Source organism: Hippocampus zosterae, chromosome 1, assembly GCF_025434085.1.
Source record: "Hippocampus zosterae strain Florida chromosome 1, ASM2543408v3, whole genome shotgun sequence".
NCBI classification, from domain to species: Eukaryota; Metazoa; Chordata; class Actinopteri; order Syngnathiformes; family Syngnathidae; genus Hippocampus; species Hippocampus zosterae.
This window is the reverse complement of record NC_067451.1, coordinates 25,391,926-25,410,718: the sequence shown is the minus strand read 5'-3', so window position 1 is coordinate 25,410,718 and position 18,793 is coordinate 25,391,926. Positions and strand designations below refer to the sequence as shown.

The window sequence follows — 18,793 nt, the reverse complement described above, 5'->3', positions numbered from 1 at the left end:
CACACCTTAAATAATTGTCAATTTTGGGTTTATTATAATTCGAATAATTTCCAACATTTTCAACATAACATTCTATTGTCTTGTTATCGCATGTTCTCAAAGTGATGTCCGTTCTGCTCCAGACACTGCCGACAACGCAAAGCGATGGAATGGCACACATCATGGAGCAATTCCCTTGGGATATTCGTACATTCATGTTCAATGGTTGCCCTCAATTGAACGACTGTTGCAGGTTTCTGTTCGTAGACTTTGTCCTTTAGGTATCCCCATAAAAAGAAGTCTAGTGGTGTAAGGTCTGGTGAACATCGAGGGTATTCGACAAAACCTCTCCGTCCAATCCACCTGTTTGGCAAGATTCCATCAAGAAAGGATCTAACATCACGATGGTAGTGTGGAGGTGCCCCATCGTGGTGAAAATAAAACTCTTCCTGTTCAGACTCCTCACGCTTCTTATGGACGTACTGAACAGTTCCATCAAATTTCAAACTTATCTCTAATTCGAGTAATGGTAACTCGTGGTGGTGGTTCTTTGTTAAACTCCCCCCTAAATTGTCTTTGCACTTCTATTGCATTTTCATACTTCTAGTAACATTTTAGAATAAATTTCCTTTCTACAAAGTCAAGTTTGGCTGCCATCAATTGGTTCAATGGGTTCAGTCTATCAAGAAAGAATAAGTAATTGAGTTATCAGTTGCTAAAATGTGTATACATTTTTCGGGGACAACCTGTGTGTGTGTGTGTGTGTGTGTGTGTGTGTGCGTGTGTGTGTGTGTGTATACACTCACACACAGGCGCACCTTCAATGAATGACCTATTTTGTATATTTTTTTTCATGTATTGGACGCACTGGCTTATAAGGCGCAATATACAATGCATCCACTAGCTGGAGCTACGCTCCTTCCATTCGACTCAAGAGGTGTTCATGACCGTCTCTGAAAAATGTACATTAAAGATTACTTCAATGAAACTATGAAAATTGACAATAATGTATCAAAACAAAAAAAATCAAGCGAGGAAATCACAAAATAAATTCTATAGCCCCTCTACAGAATTAATTTTGGCATTTCCTTGAGCGGAGGTCCAACATAACAATCACAGGTCAGTAAATGTAGCGACTGGACTGTCTCAGAAGTGTTTATTTATTCCTTTGTTGTGTACTGTATTCACAAACGAGAAAATAACAACATTAATTCTGTCGGGGGGCTTTTGAATGTATTTCGTGATTTCCTCGCTTGATTTTCTGTTTCGAAGCATTCTTTTCAGTTTTTGTAGTTTAATTGAAGGAAGGAATCATTCATTTACGTTTTTCAGAGGTCGTCCTGAACGCCTCTCGAGTCGAACGTTGGAAGAGAAGGCACAGAGACGGACAAAAGACCTACCTGTATTTGTTGAAACCATTAAGAAAGTGTGTGTATTTAAAAAAAAAAACAACAACACCACAGCTCTCCTTTTTTCGTAGCTGCAACAAAAACATATTTAATAAAGCAGTGGCACAGTTCACCGAACAAACAGCAAATATAACATTGTAAGCATGTCTCCAGCAAAAAGCCATCTTGGGGGTCGACATATTACCGTAATGACCATACACAAGGCGCACCGGATTTTAGGGCGGCTGTGAGCTTTTAAGAAAATGGTGTTTTAAGAAAATTTGGTGTGCCTTATAGTGCGGAAAATACGGTGTGTGTGTGTGTGTAGGAATGTTCGTCTTTGCATATGGTTGATTAATGAGGCCCCTGGTATTTAGCCTGTGCCGAAACATTTTGTGTGCCCACCCTGCACATGCGAAACACACTTTTACATATTAAAATGATGTGTGTAGCGTCATGGTGTAAGTACACGCCACAGATGCTCCTACCATTCATTCCCCATCGTTAATCAGGAGTAGGAAGCATTATGTAAAGGTATGGAAATTAAACCTCAAGATTGATGGCGTACAAGCAAACAAACTTTGATTAAAGTTAAAACCCAGAGAATGATTTTGTGCGTTTGCCGCTGTTTATTTACTTCAGCATTACATTGCTTCATTTACATTTACCGCAATCAACAAAAATGTAATCTCGGCCAAATCGTGTTTTCTGCTATCTTTCACTCAAGCGAAAGCAATATTTATAGCGTCGGTGGCAGAGGTGTTGCCATTGGATAAGAACATTACCTGCATAGCATGAAACAGGAAGGTGTGATGGGGTGAATAGAACCACTGTCAGATGATAAAAAGTGTTTTTCAGCAGCATGGATGAAAACACTGAAAAAACTGATAGGAATGCCTTCCATCTTAACTGAGTGTTTGTCACATCTTGGCACACTGTAAATTGCTTTGAATTATGCTGCTCACTGTGTATGCAATCCATTAAATTCTGATTTTTTCCCCCCTCAAGAAGCAACACAAAATGAGCATGATCATTCTAACAAAGCCCTATATGCACGATAAACGCATTGTACTGACGCTTTCACGCAACTTCAAATAAATCATCATCATGTTGCAAACCAAAACAGAAGCATGTAAACAGCCGCTCAGTTGAATTGTTAAATTAGCTTTAAAGATGATCTTTGCCTGAGATTCCAGGCACCTCTGTCCTCACTCCAGTGTATGTGTCCATTCTTTAGATTGTTCCATCCAATTTTTCAAAACTTCACTAAATTTTCTTTGTAATCGTACAATTATTTTTACCTCATTTTACTTGATATATAGACATTGTAATTTTACAGCATTAAAAAAATATGCACATATAATGTACCCCCCTTAAAAATGTATTGTCCATTCTGCAGTTGCGTAGAAGAAAAACAATCCAAGGCTACTCTAACAACATCCAGTACAAGAATTTTTGTTGACTTAAGACAATTCTACAATTCTACACTTTTACTACAATTCACTAAACCCCAATTTTGATTGACACTGTCAGAAAATATTAGTTACAGACTGTCTTGATCAATTTGTTTTTCCATCAGAGTCAAAGTCACATGATTTTGAGTATCTACCAAAACGAGTCCTGATCTGTGATCTTGGCAATGCATTAAGACAAAAACAATGCATCCAAATTGTCTGAATTGTCTTTTATTAGAATAAACATAAGTCAATATGGTACATTTTTATTTGGCTACGAGACTAGTGCAGCAGTGGTACAAACCAGTTCCCAAATGAAATCTTTTTAAAACACATCAATGGTGCAGCACAAACAACGCTGCAAACACATTTCCGTACGTTTCATTATCCTGTGTGAAATACACAAAATAAACATTTAAAAATATATAAATTCCACAAAGTGCAGTAACAAAATAAAGATCTCGTCAAAAGGTGAATTAGTCAATTTCACAGAGTGCAACTTTGTAGAAGTCAAACCAGAGTCGTGAACTGCACTTCGAAGAGGTAGCTTCACATTCACTCACAAATAAAATTAGTCCATAGGGCAGAGCATAGAACAACTAGTAGCGTATTGAAATGAACAACATGAATTTGTCTCCACGCAAAACACTATTTACAAACATTACAAGTTATGGTTACAATGTTGTTGCTTTCCAAACTTAAATATTTACAAACCACAGGTATTATTCCTGGCCTGATAGCATTTACACTATTCACAGGCTACAACCCCCCGCCCCCCTCTCCCCACACACACAACTAAAATGACTTGAAATTTGTCATCTGCTGCTAACTGTGTCATTTACTCCAGCCGCTTACTGTTCATGTAACAATAAGTATAGCGGTTGTTTTGACAGCCATTGGATAATGTAGTCTTGTGTGAGAACCGAACCCAGACACGAACGTAGAATTAGAATGAAAATACGCAAGATAACACGCAGCCTCGTTTTATGGTTTATTCGTGCTCTCCAGCTAGGCTTAATAAGTTACAGCTTGAATAAACCAACAATTTTGGGAAATCCCAGCTCTCACGTATGGATTTTTTTTCTACCTGTTGTCTGCTCCATTTAACAACAACACAAAACGTTACATTGTGCAATATAAAACTAAGCTGTTGCTATTCCAAAATTTTATTTCCAATAGGTATATCCCAAATATTTTTCTCTTATTCTTTCTTCATTTATTTATATTTTGAATAGGAAAAAATGCAAAACAATGAATAGAACAAATATGCAGTGGAAAAATATTCAAAAAATCTGGTAGTATGTTGTGAAGGAATGTACACTGTTGTGAAAGTGTAGTATTAACAATGATGTTGTATTGGTGCTGTGTACATAATGTACAATGTTGTTTCTATACATGCTTCTCTAGCAGGGCGGTAAAAGGAGTATCGGTAATGTTGTAGCGATGCCAATTACATTAACCATTCATTTGTCATACAAGTGTAGCATTGACCCTAAAAAGTAGGGAACTCGTTCATCTTGAATCCCATGTGTGCCATAGTCATCTGGACTCAGATTAAAAACCATTTCCACAGTGCCCCTGATTGAGATTCAAGTGCATTAAAAGCTCAGGCTGCCAAATGACCTGCTGCTGCTACTTTTAGGCCTTTTCTTCCAGGAGAGATACTGACGCTCGTTCCTACTGACTGCTGTCAGGCTGCTGAATAAAAATAATAACAATAATAATAATAATAATAATTAAATGATGTGAAAAACAATTGTATATAGCACTGCGATTTATCCATTTTGTATTTATATTGCACTTAATTGAACGTTGTTTGGTTTTTTTCTTCTTTCTTCTTTCTACCCACATTCTTGCTGCTGTAGGCTGTAAATTTCCCCAGTGTGGCACAAATAAATGTTATCTTAATCTTACTGCACTTAGTTATTCACCGCATGGAGTCGCAGCATGCAAGGTTGCCGATTAACGTGCCGTCGCAATGATGTCGGAAAAGTGTATCCAATAGGAGAGGGATTGGGTGAGTGATGTTAGAGTGCTATTAGCAATAGACCAACCAGTGGGAAAAGCCTCATTGTTCCTTCCTGCTAGGCTACTGAGCAAGCACTTCCAAATAGGGGCCAGCTTGCGCTGTTGACCTTTCGCACTGCCCCACAAACACTCCTAAAAAACCCAAGTGAAATGCAAAAAGTCCTGAAGGCTCTTGATTAGAGAGGTTAAATGAACGTACTTTTGCACAGTGCAAAACATTAAGTCACATGTCATCTTCCAGCCCCACTCTCCAGGAATGACGAATCAATTTACATTCAAACCAACTGTTACACGGATGCAGCTGTTGAATTTAGCTAGTGGAGATTGGTCATGCCTGCAGATTGAAGAATGACGACAAAATGGAAAAGCGACTGTTGTTCTTGAATTAGTGGATCAACCAAACCCAACATGTCAAAATAACAATATAAACAATAAAGGGATATATCATACAGCAGATGTTTACTTCACACTTCACTATCCATCCGCATATTGCATAGCTTTATTTGCTACCTTTAGAAATCAAGAAATCAGATGTTGAAATTACGTCATTGGATCAGGACAACCTTGTCGTACAATGTCAATGTAATTTGGACTGTGGCTCCAGTTATCTGTTGTGTAGAACTGGGTTATTATTAGAAATACAAAATAGATTACCGTATACAAATCGTGTTTTGCAGGTGTAGCAGATATTATGGGGGGGGGGGGGGTGTACGGTTAAAAAAGGTGAGCTCTACAGTTTCAAAATTAAGAAAAAAAAAATTAATTTGCCATTCATTCCTGCCGCAACCAGATGGGTTGTAGTTCAAAAGCAACTCAAATGCCCTCAACGTTTAGCTGCGCAGTAGGCTCTCAGCCCCAATTTTTACCCAGCATTCACAGCACTGTCACTTGTATAGCACCTGCAGGGACATTACTGCACACCTGGCGACATTTTCTGCCGTTAAAAAAAATGTTTTTTTGTGTATCCTGTTGTCCAGTCTATATATATATATATATATAGAGAGAGAGAGAGAGAGAGAGAGAGAGAGAGAGAGAGAGAGAGAGAGAGAGAGAGAGAGAGAGAGAGAGAGAGAGAATTTCAAGGATGCTATGAATGGTAATGTCTTAATACAAAATCCTGATCTGAAACATTAGGTGCTAAATACCCATATGCTGATTTAATTGACACTGTCAGAAATGTTATTACTGTAGTTAAACTACAGTAATTATATAAGGGACAACTCTTGCATTGGAGTGCCAAAATGAGACTTGAGTGGGGATATGGAGTAAGTGGATTCTTCTGTGAAGGACATAAATTGAGCATATTGAAACTTTACTGCGCTTTTATATGTAGTCAACAAGATGATACATCCATATTCTTATGAGTAATATAATCTGAATTGTATATTTAAAATGTTTATTACTGCACTACACTCTGGCTTTGTTGAATATTTTGACACTAATGTAGCTAAATTAAGTATTATTAATGATGCATTGCACCAACCTTTCACGAGAATAAATAGAAGTTATCACCTCTGACAGTGTCAATCAGAACTGCGCATTGTCTTAAATCACAAGAGTGTCCGGGTGTACCCAATGCCAATTACCTGTAATGTCTCTTTTGAACCTGTCACACAGGTGCAGCATATACTGTAGGGACTTCCACATCTGGAAGTGACGTCAAATGGAGCTCCCCATGAAGCGTAGCATGGTCAAAGCTTTGATCACAATCGAGAAGATGTTAGCCCGCTTGGGTGGATCTTTGAGGGCGCTGATGTGGATCTTGAGGTGCCGGAAGACGGCGTCGTCGAACATGGGGTCGTCCGAAAATACGGCCTCCACCAGTCTGTGAGGGGTGCCGAACTCTACCATGAGGTCCTTCACCACTGGCGTGACCACCTGGTCCATGCTGGCCAAGGTCCGGATGTCCTCGATGTGGCGGGGGCTGATCTCTTCCAGGGCCCGGTAGAGGAGCCGCTCGATGACGAGGACGAGGGCATCTATGCGCACACCAGTCTTGCGCTTGCGCTGCAGCCTCTGGTCCAGCTGCGTGACCAGCGTGTACACCAGAAGGCGCGTCAGCTTCTCCTGCAACGCCGGGATATTGTCGGACTCCGGCTCGGACAGCACCTCGTCGCTGGTGGTGCCCACGTCTGGCGTGGTGCCGCTGCGCAATTCCGGCGTGGTGCCGGTGCGCAAGTCAGGAGTGGTAGTGCGCAGCTTCGGTGTGCGGGTTCGGATCTCCGGGGTAGTGGTGCGCAGCGTGGACGTGGAGGCCTCCGAGGACTGTTCCAAATCCAGCTTGGGGACCACCTGTTCCTCTGGGGGGAGTTCTTCACTGGCGGTGGTTTGCGGGGTCATGGCTTTCTCCACCAGCTGGTTGATGTCCGTGAGAGCGCCGGACACCTCGTCCGCATATGTCTCCTCGTTGGCGGGTTCCATCTCCAGCCAGAGGAAGAGCTGCTGCAGGAACCTCCACACGGCATCCTCAGTCATGGCGTACAGCACCTCCGGAGAGAAGATCTGACCATCCCAGTGGATCTTCCCTAGGGTTGCAAATGGGTGGGAAATTTCTGGTAAGTGTCCATGAACATTTAAGATGGGGCCTTTGTGAATTTGTCCAAGTTGGAAACTTTCCATGGGAGTAAAATGATAATTGAGAGTAATGTAATGCAGTATGCTGCAACGAATTAGCGTGTTGTAAAATGATCCAATAAAGGGGACATCAACCTCAATAGTTGTACGCAGCCCCACTAGTATCAACACGGCATTCTGACTAATATTACTTTTGTGAAATATGACTTGGGCGTTAAAATCCACCCGTTTTTGTTCATCTCAGGAGGCACCCATTGTGCCAGCAGCTGTTGACTGACAGTGACATCACAGTTGCTCAGGGCTCAGGTAATGACCGGTCATGACTCAGCTTCAGAAAACAGGTGAGCCACCCATGCATACTCCACAGAGCCGACATTAATCAGCATTCCGTGTTTAGATTAGTGGCCACTACATATTACTGTCAAGAAAATGTGGGGGTTGACTTCCTAAATAAATAAATAAATAAATAAAGCGCAGAGAGAGCATGCAAACCCTACTTAAAGATAAGACAGTCACGTTTACCACGAACATCTATGCTGCTGAAATTGAATATTAAGGCTTAATTGTCCAATGATCGCAAACTGCTGGAGAAATTTGGTATGCCAAAAAAATGGAAAACATTTCAAAGATTTATTTAATTATCCGCAAACATACTTCAACGGTGAGTGTATTATCTTTCATTCATTTTAGAATTATTTTTAAGATCCTCCTCTTTGTTTTCAAATCTCTGAATAATCTCGCGCCACCTTACCTCTCTGAGCTCATACGCCCCTACACCCCTGCCTGGCGCCTCAGGTCTGTGGACCAGTCTTTGCTAGACGTACCAAGAACTAAACTGAGGCTCAGAGGGGATCGAGCCTTTTCTGTTGCTGGTCCATCTCTCTGGAATGACCTCCCACTGAACATTCGGCAAGCCTCCTCGCTGCCCATCTTTAAAGCCCTCCTCAAAACTCACTTGTATTCTTTGGCGTTTGACTCAGCATGACTTAGATTTGCTCTTGATTTTACTGCTTGGTGCTTTCTACCGTCTTATTACTTATTACTTATTAAGTCAAGTCAAGTCAACAGTATTTATAGAGCACTTTCAAACAGCCATACTGATTCGTCTTACTGTTTATTGTATATGTTAAATCGCTCCATGTACAGCACTTTGTATGCAGCGATGGCTGTTTGAAAGTGCTCTATAAATACTGTTGACTTGACTTGTTGACTTGTTGACTTATCTGTGTTATGTTTGCAGGTCACCGTGACTGTGTGAGTAATGATAGTGTACAACTTTCATGGACAATAGAATGGCCTGAAAGTTTGCACAATCACATTCAAATTTCAAATAAGTGATTGATTGTACCTTTGCATAGTGGTTCTTGTGCTTTGAAACTTTTGGGGGAAAAATGAGAAAGAATATCAAGCGACAACTGATTTGAAAAATAATACCGGTAATACAGATGACTGTTTTGCGACGACACAATGTGTTTGGCAGCAAATACCAATGAATTCATTATACCACCCAATGAAAAGCGTTTTTTGAACCCTCTGCCAAGACTCAATCAGCAGTTACGCAACAGCGATCTGGTCGAAAATGGCCACCACGTCATCAGTGTTTTCTCACATGCCTACTTTACTTTGACGCGTGAAATTAGCCAATTTCACTTCACTGGTCCGTATTGTAACTGTTCAACCACCGACTGCATGACAGTGACATATAGTGACAGGCACAGCAATTCAATGCTCTTGCACTAGATGGCAGAACATACATAATTAACCTTTGTCTCCATCTTGAAATGTGGTAGTTATCAATTTACAGTATGCTCTCACGATTTGCTCAACTATCACAAAGTTTCCTGTTCAGTGCCAATGTTCAGTGTTGTAAATTCCAAATGTGTGTGTGTTTTTTTTTATCGTTGGGTGTTTTTTTAGCTTTTGTGTGCATGACATATATATATATTCGTACGCTTAAGCACACCTTGTTAAGCTCAGGTGTTATCATTGTTATAATGGCGTACAGTATTAAACATACTTTTTGGGAAGACGAGACCTACAAAACGGCATTGTTTAAAGTAATAAGATGAGTTGAATATCTGAACGTCTGCAAGGGGGAGGCGAAAATGAGATTAATAATTATTTTTGGGTGCATAATAACAATGTCAGCAATGTAGCAACATGACAGAGGGGCTAGAAGACCCCCCCCCCCCCCCCCCCTTAAAGTTAAACTCCATTCAAAATGATTCGTAGCTCTCAAATTGCAACCACATCGTAGCCTGGGCACAAACAATCGCGGATTTTCGCTATACGACAAACTGCCATAGGTTCTCGGAATTTCCATGGAAAATGTTCAACTTTGACAGCCCCGGATTTTGCAACCACCATCTTACCCCGTCGGCCCCAGAGGACCGTGTCCATTAAGGGTGTCCTCGGGCGGCTCGAAGGCACCTCGTACACGTCATTCTGACAAGACATGACGTAGGCATACAACTGGGACGTGAGGCCCTCGGAGAAGCTCCCGATCTTCTCGTCAATGTACCGCTTGACTTTCCCGGCCCGGTCCGGAACATCCATCTGGCTGAATTCGTTGTATAATTTATCGACGCTCTCCTGGATGGAGTCGAAGTCGAAGACCGGGTGCTGGGACTGCCGGACAGCCAGCGTGCTCGTCCGGTAGGCTGGCCGCAGCTCCGGCAACTTGGGGCCGTCGCTGCCCACGACGGTCGGGCTGCTGCCACTGTCGTCGGTCCGGGACCGGCGGTCCGGCGTGAGCGACACCAGGCACGCGTCCCGGTTCTTGAAGGAGCTCTTGAGTGATCCGAGCATGCGCGCGAATTGCATGCGAGCGAAGCGGAAGAAACGGAGCCGCTGCATTCTCTTGCCGGCGACCCCGGATTGCCTCTCAAGGGTCTTGAAGAAGTTCTTCACTTTCTTTAAAATCAGCTTCCAGTTTAGGTTGAAGCGTGTGATGCGAGCCTCGCCGCGCACGCACGCATCCCCGGAACCGCCGTAAGTGTCCTGAGTGATGGTTCTGGTGATATCGACCGCCGCTGAGTGCGCGTCCTCCAAAATGACCGGGTCCACCACATCGGGCGCCTTCGCCTCCTTCGGGTTGGACCACTTGAGAAGGATCCGCCTCACGGAGTCTGTCATCTCGTTGACCTTCATGTCGGAGCTCCCGCATAGCAACTGGCGTGGGGTTCGAGCCCGCGCGAACACATGCCGGAAGTATTCCACGGCCTTGCGGAAGATGGAGGCCAGGTTGGCCACACTGGACATGGTGCCTCGGATGAGGAGGGTGGGCTCCGAGGGCCATTCGGTTGTGCTTTTGGCCACCGACAAGGCCGAGTTGACCCGGTGCTTGACTTCGGACTCCATGAGGGAGGTGAGCTCCATGACACCCTCGCACTTCTGCGGCGGACTGTCCAACGCAGCCGAGAATGTCTCCGTGATGCATTCGCTGAGCCTTGGGCTGCACCTGTCAATCGCCATGTTAACCTGCGCCTGGGACGCGTGGCCTCGCAGGTGCTCGATGAAGACCGGCTGCAGGTGCTTTACCACGTCTGACGTAATCTTTTGGATCACCTCAGTGATGGTGTCCACCAGGATGGCCTTGGTTTCGGAGTCGGGCGTGCCGGCCACGAGTAGCGCTCTCTGAGGGGCGGAGATCTGGCTGACGCGCGCCTTCACGGCTTCCACGATGGCTTCCGGTTTAATGAGCTCCTCCATTGCTGCCCACCCCTACATCGGTCCAATAAAAGAAGTAAAAGAAGAAGAAAAGGGTCCGATTCACGTTTATTGAGTGATCCGCAGAAACACCAAATACACAGACCCGGACATAGCGCACTTCTAACAGACACGTTCTCTCCACCTGACCATACATGTTCTTTTATTTCCTTTTAATAAAGCCCCCAGTGGCGAAGCGACAAAAGGTGACGTCACAGGCGAGTGGGAAACGTGCCCCCCGCAGACCTTTTCTCGTTCGGTGTCCGATGACGTCACCGGGGTAAGCGTGAGATGCGGCTTCCCGAGTCTGCGCTTGCGGCGCGTGACGTCACGGTGGAAATTTTCAAATAAACAAATCGCATGTGCTTTTTCCCCCTCAATGATAAGCAATGCTGGTCTTTTTACATGTGCATCTCGATAAATCTGAATATTGTTGGAGACTTTATTGTTGTAGTTCAATTCAAACGAGTGAATCTATAATATGCATGTACTTTCTGATTGACAAAAATGATATTTTGCTGAATTCCTCCAATGGTGAACCCAAAATGCAGCACCGCCGGGGTTCACAACTTCCAAGTACCATCATCATGAGTAATATTAAATATTTTCTGTAGTAGGCCAAGATGATAATCAAAAGCGAGACACATTCCATTTCTAAAAAGTGCATCTAATATTTTTGTAAGCCACCCTAACACTGTGCGTCATTACCCCTGTTCAAATAACAGATTTCTGTGACAAAGCTTCGACCTTGTTCAATTATTTCAAAATTTATCTCACCATTAACATGACCAAAAACGTGTTCAACTCAACTGGGGAAAAAATCTTTTGAGAGGAGATGTAAAAATAAACAGATATCATCTGGTGGCACACGTGTGTACTCCCTTGGTAGAACAGGGGATGTAGCTGAGTTCAAAATTAACTAGTCACATACATTGTTATGTATGTATGTAGTCATTTATTTATTTTGTTATTTCACAGAAGCCTGACGTGTTTTTGCTCACGATGACTGCTATTTGGAACTGTTCATAATTTCTTTGGTGTTGGCTGACGTCCCAGTTCCAGCCGAACAAAAACAGCCCCAAAGCATGACCCTGCCACTGCAGGTGTGAGGTTGTGGTGATGATGAGCACTGCCAGTAATTTGGTAATTTTGATTTTCTGTCAATTTCTTGGTGGCTTAATCTGCTTTGTGAGACGTTAATCCATCCTGCACATTAATTTCCTCCAGCCCACCGATCCATTTGGGAGTCAGTAAATGATGGGCCTTGGCAAAACTTAAATTTATTATTGCCTCTTCTTACAGGTGTGCTATATAACACTAATGTAGTCCATTATATTATACAGTACAGCACTAAGTGCACTAACTTTTTTCCCAAGGTGGTCACCAAGTTGCAATAATTTAATACCAAAAGTAATAATAATATAATAAAAGAAAAAAAAACACCACCACACCTATATTACACATTGTCTGTACAAAATTAGATGTTAAAGAGATATAATAGAGTCACAAGCGTTACTTGTAATGGCTAAAAGCTTGCTGGGAACACCTCTGTGCAAAGGTAAAGTCAGCATCAGTCTGCCAAGTAGTTAGTAGTTCCAAATAAGAGCACTAACAGAAAGTACCATGGTAGCTGATTAAATGTTGCCAGGTTTCATAAATATTCATTGGAAAGTGTCTTATATGTACAGCTTATTTTTGTCTTCTTTGTTCATTTTAACTCTTTATGTACACCTATGTGGTGAGACGGTGGTTGACTGGTTAGCATGTCTGCCTTCCAGTGCAGAGGTCATAGTTTTGAATCCGGCCCCGGATCAAAATCCCTGTGTGAAGTTTGCATGTTCTCCCTGTGCTTGTGTGGGTTTTCTCCGGGAACTCCAGTTTCCTCCCACTTTCCAAAAACTAACTACTGTATCTACAAGTTGTTGGAGTAGACAGTCAGGAATAAATATAGCACAGCAAAGAAATCCATGCCAATCATAGTTATGACACATTCAAGCCAGTGGTGACGCGTGTAGGATCTTTTGAAGGGTCGTTTGTCATCTTTAAATGTCAGAAAATGCTGTGGTTGTAGCGTGTGTATGTACTTGATCGAGACAAAAACGTTAAACCCTTGGATTAACCAACAAATGTGAGCAATTTTCTGGCTTTTCCAGGTGCACGGTTAGCAACGAGTGACAGCTGCAGAGACACAGACGGCGACAGAGTCATTTGTACAGTCAGCACTTGAACAGCAAGAGTAAGGGGAATTGTCTCTCACAGTTATTTAGGACATTCATCAATTTATTAGCAAATTCTTGATTTAAATTCTTACTGTGAGCATTATGAGTGTTTGTATGAATTATGATAGTTTCAATATGTTGTGCATATTGGGTTAAAGATGTTTTTTTTTTCTTCAGAAGCTGATTCTTCATTATTTGTGTGTGTGCATGGGCTGAGGATGCTCTATATTTGTTCGCAGAATACACACAAATCAGTGGTGTTGTGCGGTCAGGGCGGTGCTGTTAAGATGTTAACTATATTCTGTTCACTGAATTGATTTCTGCAATGATTCTGAGGGATTGTCCCGCGCAGGTGACATCGAAAACATCCACCACACACGTCCACAGAGCACTGAATCTGTCTGCACCTCGATCAAATCCACTAAAAACCTCTTAAACCTATTACGGTTCCGGAAGAGTCCAGGTTATAGTTCCAGCCATGTCAACCCAATCAATGCTGCATGGGATGGCATGATGAAGAACCTCCTCTGTTCTCAATGGTTGTCTGATTGTCTTAATTGAGTCGGAGCAGTAATACGCTTAACCTCCACTAGGAGATGCCAGTCTAGGTCACAAAACCTATTTGTAATAAGTAAATAAGAGTCGTAACTTAATTTTTCCCCCTTAATCCTGACACCTTCCCCTGGAGTTCAAGTCTTCTCGGGTCTTTACGTCCAACTTAAGGTTTCCGAGCTGTGTATACTAGTGGAGTTGGCACGAAGGCTCGATTACTGCAATGCCCTTTACTTTGGAGTCAGCCAGTCCTCCAATAAGCGCCTTCAGCTGGTCCAGAATGCCGCTTGCTCACCTCTTGACTGGTACTCGTAAGAGGGAGCACATAACTCCTACTCTGGCATCCCTTCACTGGCTCCCCAATCATTTTAGAGTTATTTTCAAGATCCTCTTATTTGTTTTCAAATCTCTAAATGACCTCGCGCCACCTTACCTCGCTGAGCTCATCCGCCCCTACACACCTGCCCGGCGCCTCAGGTCTGTGGACCGGTCTTTGTTAGAAGTACCAAGAACTAAACTGAGGCTCAGAGGGGATGGAGCCTTTTCCGTTGCTGGTCCCTCTCTCTGGAATGACCTCCCACTGAACATTCGACAAGCCTCCTCGCTGCCCATCTTCAAATCCCTCCTCAAAACTCACTTGTATTCTTTGGCCTTCGACTCAGCATGACTTAGATTTGTTCTTGGTTTTACTGTTTGGTGCTTTCTACCGTCTTTATTACTGATTTGTTTTACTGTTTATTGTATATGTTAAATTGCTCCATGTACAGCGCTTTGTATGCAGCGATGGCTGTTTGGAAGTGCTCTATAAATATAGTTGAGTTGAGTTGAGATGAGATGAGATGAGTTGAGTTGAGTTGAGTTGAAGGTCTCGCAGGGCTACTGTGTGACCCATCTGGCCACCGATCGAGGCAGGCCCCAGTTTGGAAAAGTCGCCGCCTCTCATCTGCGTGTAACCGACCTCCACCAAGCAGCAGTGGTTCTTCTTTCAATGGCTTGACTGGTTCTGTGGTCTTGATTGCAGTGTAAGTGGGTCTCGGATGGCACTTGCCTGTGCTCCTGCCCGTGTTCCCGGCATCTCTCCCTCATACGGTTGTCCAAACGAATGGCCAGACTAAAGAGTTACTCTAGGTTTCTGGCGTTGTGAACCGCCAACTCATTCTTTAGGGAGGCACACACTGTCCGTGGCGTTAAATGCTGTGTAGCATGCAGTCGTCAAAATCACTTTCCGCAGCTAATATACAAAAGTGATGGAGTCGTCAGCAACAGACTGCCTACCATGCTGACAAACTAACAATTGTCGTCTGGCCTGCTTTCCCCAAACCGGGTGGTGAAACGTGACGAAACTCGGCAAGAAAATCAAGGGAAGGAGGACTGACAACTGGCTAGCCAAATGAATAGATTACAGACAAATGCAACTTTTGACTATCATGGGAGTAGATGGAAGGTTGCTGGTCAAAAATCAAACTACAATGATGAAATACAAGGCGAGAAACTCTGAGGCAAAAAGTCAAAAATGTCTTGGATAAACAGTCACTTGGAAATAAAGTTGTGAGTGAGGGTGAATAATCCAACAGCCAGTTGTCAACGTAGCTCAGCTTTGAAAGGCAGCAAGATAATGATGTTTAGAGGCAGGTGTGGCTCTGGAGGGAACACACACCTGTCAACCTCGGCTAATAGCTGCACTTATAAATGATTATGATTCCTCTTACAAAGCAACAAAAGCCCATACAACGGCTTAGCGCGCATGCGCACATCGTGCTTTATCAATCCGACCATACGCAGCGATGAAAAAAAAAAATATGATTGAGGATTACTTTTGCTGGTTTGCCGTGACAATAGTAGCCGTCGATGATGGCATTGTCGTTGGCGACCAGCAGGTGAGACGATCTGGATTTGAGCCAAAATGGTCCTTGCGAGATCGGTTCACAATTTTTCATTTTTTTCCCCCTATATAAAAGTTGTAATACATGATTTGAAATGATTTTAAAAAACGTAGAAAATACAGGGAAAATATACAGGTTGACAGGTATGGGAACACACTCCAGTTCCGCCAGAGACTGAAAAAACAAACAGGACAGGATCATGCTCCACACAATTGACCTCCTTTTATGTTGTCTAAAATCATTGTAATTGTTTTTGTCGCGCTAGATTAGACTTGCCCTGGCACTAAAATGAAGTTGCGTCTTTTTTTTTTCCAAGCACAGGGGAGCTAATCAACTAAAATGCAGCCCCAGTACTGAAAATGAGTCCCACACCGACCCTGAGCAGTGCTGTGTTTGTGCCAAACCTACCTTTCGATATTGTGTTCAAAACAAAAAGTTTTGAACTTTGGACCAAAAAAAATGGTTTCATCTCACCTTAAATTGTCGCCCAAAAGTCATCTGGGGAAGGCGCCAGCCCTCCCACGACCCCCATTAGACAAGCCCTATTGAAAGTGGATGGATCCTTTTTCATCAATTCATTATGGCTTGAAATGGCTCCTGATAGGTAAAAGGTTCCCCACGCATGATTTAAAGGGCACAAGCCGCTCATCAGACATTCTACCTTTAAAAGTTACACTGATGTACCTTTTATTTGTGACAAGCGCAACCCAGTAACACTTTCCTCTGGCATTCTTTCACACGGGCAATTATCTCCTTCTCAGCAGTTCGTGTTTTGTAACTTTGACTTGCCGACAATTAGTCAGCTATCCCATATAAAGCTTCTATCCTGGGAGCACGAATGTGTTAATGGAATCATCTAGCAGCCTTTGCAGACGGACGATATTCTGGTGCAACTGTGTAATCCACAGGTGGCTACATTCATCATGCTACTGACGTTTTTGTAGGAAATAAGGATGTAAAAAACATATTGATTCAATCCACTGCATTCCTTGTGATCTTTGCAGAGGCCCTTAAGGGTCAGCAAGGCGTCTTCACTGATTGGAAACACCGGATGTAGGATCAGCAGCAGTTAAAGGGCACAAAACAATCTGGGCCAATGCTGGTAATAAACGGCACTCTGTTGTTCAACACTTCTCACAATGGTGGGAAATGAACATGAGTAATGAAATTGATAAACATCTGCCATGAAAATTCCTGCTATATCATGGACATCTGCGGGGGGTTTTCGCGATCGTAATTTATGAGTTTTTTACAGTCAGTGTGCTTACTGTAAATGCCCTGGAATGGGGGAAAGAAGAGCCACAGTCGCCTAGGCACTTGACAGCGTTTTATTCAATTCTGGGACAACAGTAAAACTCACACATATACGGAGCCCATGGAAGGAAAAAAAAATAAAACTTTGCGAGATATCGCAAAGTAATGAGAGATCTCGCAAAGTATTCCTAAGTATTGCGAGATCTCGCAATCTTTATTTATTTATTTTTAATGCTTGTTGACAAATACAAATACAAAGACATTAAATCTGTTCTTGATGTGAAGTACAGTTTCCAAATAAGCGAAAGACATTTGAAGCGAGTGCTGAACCAAAGTGGACTATTTCGTCGGAAAAGCAGAATTACGGACAACTACACGGTTAAACGTCGGAAAAGCAGAATTCCGGACAACTACACGGTTACAGGTGGATGTACAGTAAGTGCAGAGAATATGGACTTGTCAGGAAAGAGGACGTTCGTCTGGTCCTGAAAGAGTTGGATCTGAGAAGAGTGTCGTTGAGGCAAGCAAGACGACAACCCCCCCCCCCCCCCCCCCAAACGGTGCACAACTTCGATGTAGTAACCTCCAATCAACTTCGTATCACTACTTGTTATGTAGGCATTGAGCCACATTATTTTCCTTGAAACCCCATCAATAGCCCCATTGATACAAATTCCAAAAGGTTTCAGTTTGTCATAGGAGTCCATTTGCCATATACAATTTGGCCCTTTGGAGAAGTAGTTTCGTCGTCTCACACTCTTGCTTGCCTTAACGACACTCCTCTCGGATCCAACTCTTTCAGGACCAGACGAACGTCCTCTTTCCTGACAAGAAGTCCATATTCTCTGCACTTACTGTACATCCACCTGTAACAGTGTAGTTGTCCGGAATGCTGCAATTGGTTGCGAATGAAGTCAACCAGGACTCCCAAGTCATTGAACGTTTTCCGACGAAATAGTCGTCTTTGGTTCAGCACTCCCCTTCAAATGTCTTTCGCTTATTTGGAAACCATACTTAACATCGAGAACAGATTTAATGTCTTTGTATTTCGAGCCAATTTCAAAGTAAAATTCTATTAAACTGACGAACGGTTGAACACGCTCCATAATTGTTGTTTTCGGTTACACGTACGTTGACCCGGAAGCACGTCAACGAGCATTAAAAATAAATAAATAAAGATTGCGAGATCTCGCAATACTTTGGAAGACTTTGCGAGATCTCATAATACTTTGGAATACCTATAATAATAATTAATAATACAATAATATAAATTAATGATAATAAATATAATATAATAATAATAATTATTATTATTATTATTTTATTTTTTCCCCCTTCCATGTCCCCTTAGGGGCTCCGTACACATACAATGAGCATAGTCATGCAAAAATTGCTGTTAACCACAGTTCAGAGCACAGCCACACACAGACCCGATGTCACATGGCACCCCACCAGGCCCCTCCTCTTAAAGGCACATGCATGTATCAAACAGACACCACAATAACCACAATGTTTACTATGCATTTTAGACTTGCAATTTTTTTTTTGGGGGGGGGGGGTTCTGGGGGGATCCAAACACATTTAAATATGTGTTTTAATAAAGGTAACTGTGTATTGCTGTTTAAAGGTGTTTAAAGTGTGTGGGAGGAGTAAAAATGTTGACATTTCAGACTACAAGAACTCCACTTGGAACTTGAGAAACATGCAAGTCTGACTTGGTCTGCATTTGCAAAATGTTCAGTAGTCTTCTGTGG

The 18,793-nt window shown here is 42.7% G+C and overlaps 1 protein-coding gene across 1 annotated transcript; it reads right to left on the bottom strand.

Moving 5' to 3' along the window:
• Positions 1–4,391: 4,391 nt before the first annotated feature.
• Positions 4,392–12,375, bottom strand: LOC127606146 (uncharacterized). The gene is made up of 2 exons (XM_052074218.1): positions 9,796–12,375; positions 4,392–7,374 (listed from the first exon to the last, which is right to left on the bottom strand). The coding sequence occupies exons 1-2, from the start codon at positions 11,132–11,134 to the stop codon at positions 6,509–6,511; spliced, it is 2,205 nt and encodes a 734-aa protein (XP_051930178.1). The 5' UTR covers positions 11,135–12,375; the 3' UTR covers positions 4,392–6,508.
• Positions 12,376–18,793: the final 6,418 nt, after the last annotated feature.